The following is a 1,641-nucleotide window of genomic DNA, read 5'->3' on the forward strand; positions in this document are numbered from 1 at the left end:
AAAAAAATAATAATAAGAAACAGTACAGTTTCAATAGGCTCTCGCAGCGCTTAGCTGCTCGGGCCTAATAACCCATCATTTGTACCTTAGCTTAGCATTAAGTTCGTTAGCCGTTAGCACTGCATATAACACAAGTGTTAGAGCTAACTCGTCATCGGTCAACTCCTCACAGTTTTATCAATCTTTTTATAGAAGTTCTACCTGAACTGATTAATACTGGAGACATACAACCCATCTGTTTGGATAAGATAGACAGGTCGGAGGTGCATATTGGGATCAGCCGTTGCCAGGATTTATTCTACCGCGTTTCCTGCTGTTGATTAGTACCTTTGGACACTGTGCGCCCTCCAGTGGCGTTTCTGTGTAACGAACCCAAATTCTAGCAAAACTGTAAAACTGAAGCTGTATCTGCTCATACTTTTCAGACACTGGAGAAATAATCAAATGAAATAGTAATAAGATTATCTATTTTATTTATCTTGTTATAACCATCACCTGAACTGCACATATATCTACACTGGCTTTTTCTTATTGACTGAATTTAACCCTTTACCCAGACAATAAAAAGAGAAATGGGAAATAAGTTTTTTTTTGTTTTTTTTTGTTTTTTAAACCACCGGCTTCATTATTTTTCATCTCCCTCATACTGTATGTATTTAAATGTCTTGTGTGACTGAAATAATCACACTGCTTATATCACAACTTAGAGAGCAGAGACTGAGAAGAAGTATCAGAAAATAACTTCTTATTTCTAGGTTTATTTTTCCTTTTTGTTTTGGAATTGCGACAAAATCAGACAAAAGTTGAAATGTGATCTCAAGAACACAAGAAAATGGGGAGATGCTACTCCTGGTGGAAAAGATGAAGAAGAGGAGAGGAAGTGGTAGGAGGATGACTATAGGTGATAGCTTAATTAATAGATTGGTAGTAATAGGTAGTTAGACGGTGCTGAAGGTCCTCCTTGAGGTCCAAATGCAATGATGTGGCTTTCATTAAATTAACAAGGCATTAGTTTGCATACAATAACTATATTGACATGTCAGTCAAAGTTAGCATGAAATAATATTAATTTACTCTAAGAATGGGTGATAACAGTTCATCCTGGTAAATTAAAGGAATCCAAATTCATGATTTTTTTAATACCAAACTGAGGATTACAGTTCCAAAACTGTTTCCAATTCCAAACACCAATGTGAATCACATTATCCTATTTGAACTTTCTCTGTCTGCTTAGGCTCAGCCCAGGAAATCTATTAAAGAGGTAAATGGACGGCTGTTATCTTGCATCATTAGGTACAAAGAGAAATAAGTCAGAGTTCATTTAGTTAATCAGTATCTTTAAGGTGCAGCTCATAAAAGCACAACAGCGGGTTTTCTACAGACACACAGCCACCATGGAGCTGCGTCTGTCTGTCTGCGTCCTGCTGCTGCTTTGTGCTGCAGAAAGCTCAAATGGAGGGAAAATTTTGGTGTGGTACACTGAGGCCAGCCATTGGATCAACATGAAGCCGGTACTGGAGACGCTGGTGGACAGAGGACACCAGGTGACAGTGCTGATCCCGAGTGCATCGATGTTCATGAACAGCAGCGAACCGTCTCGCTTCCGGTACGAACCTTTTAACATCTCCGTCTCCCTGAAGG

The 1,641-nt window shown here is 38.9% G+C and overlaps 2 protein-coding genes across 3 annotated transcripts in view; both read left to right on the forward strand.

Annotated features, from left to right (window-relative positions):
• The window catches only part of LOC106952965 (UDP-glucuronosyltransferase 2A2-like), a 46,599-nt gene that overhangs the window by 28,521 nt on the left and 16,437 nt on the right, over window positions 1-1,641 (forward strand). The window lies entirely within an intron of this gene.
• Window positions 1-1,641, forward strand: part of LOC106952985 (UDP-glucuronosyltransferase 2A1-like) — a 29,215-nt gene that overhangs the window by 21,309 nt on the left and 6,265 nt on the right. Inside the window, exon 1 of one of the 2 annotated variants that reach the window (XM_015041472.1) lies at window positions 1,355-1,544. The exons of the other annotated variant lie outside the window; for it this stretch is intronic. Coding sequence (XP_014896958.1) covers window positions 1,395-1,544 — 150 coding nt within the window. The 5' untranslated portion in view covers window positions 1,355-1,394. Of the gene's footprint in view, window positions 1-1,354; window positions 1,545-1,641 lie in introns of those variants that run through there. 2 annotated transcript variants of the gene reach the window in all.

Source organism: Poecilia latipinna, unplaced genomic scaffold (assembly GCF_001443285.1).
Source record: "Poecilia latipinna isolate Pla-1442-1.1 unplaced genomic scaffold, P_latipinna-1.0 Scaffold32, whole genome shotgun sequence".
In the NCBI taxonomy this organism is placed as follows: Eukaryota; Metazoa; Chordata; class Actinopteri; order Cyprinodontiformes; family Poeciliidae; genus Poecilia; species Poecilia latipinna.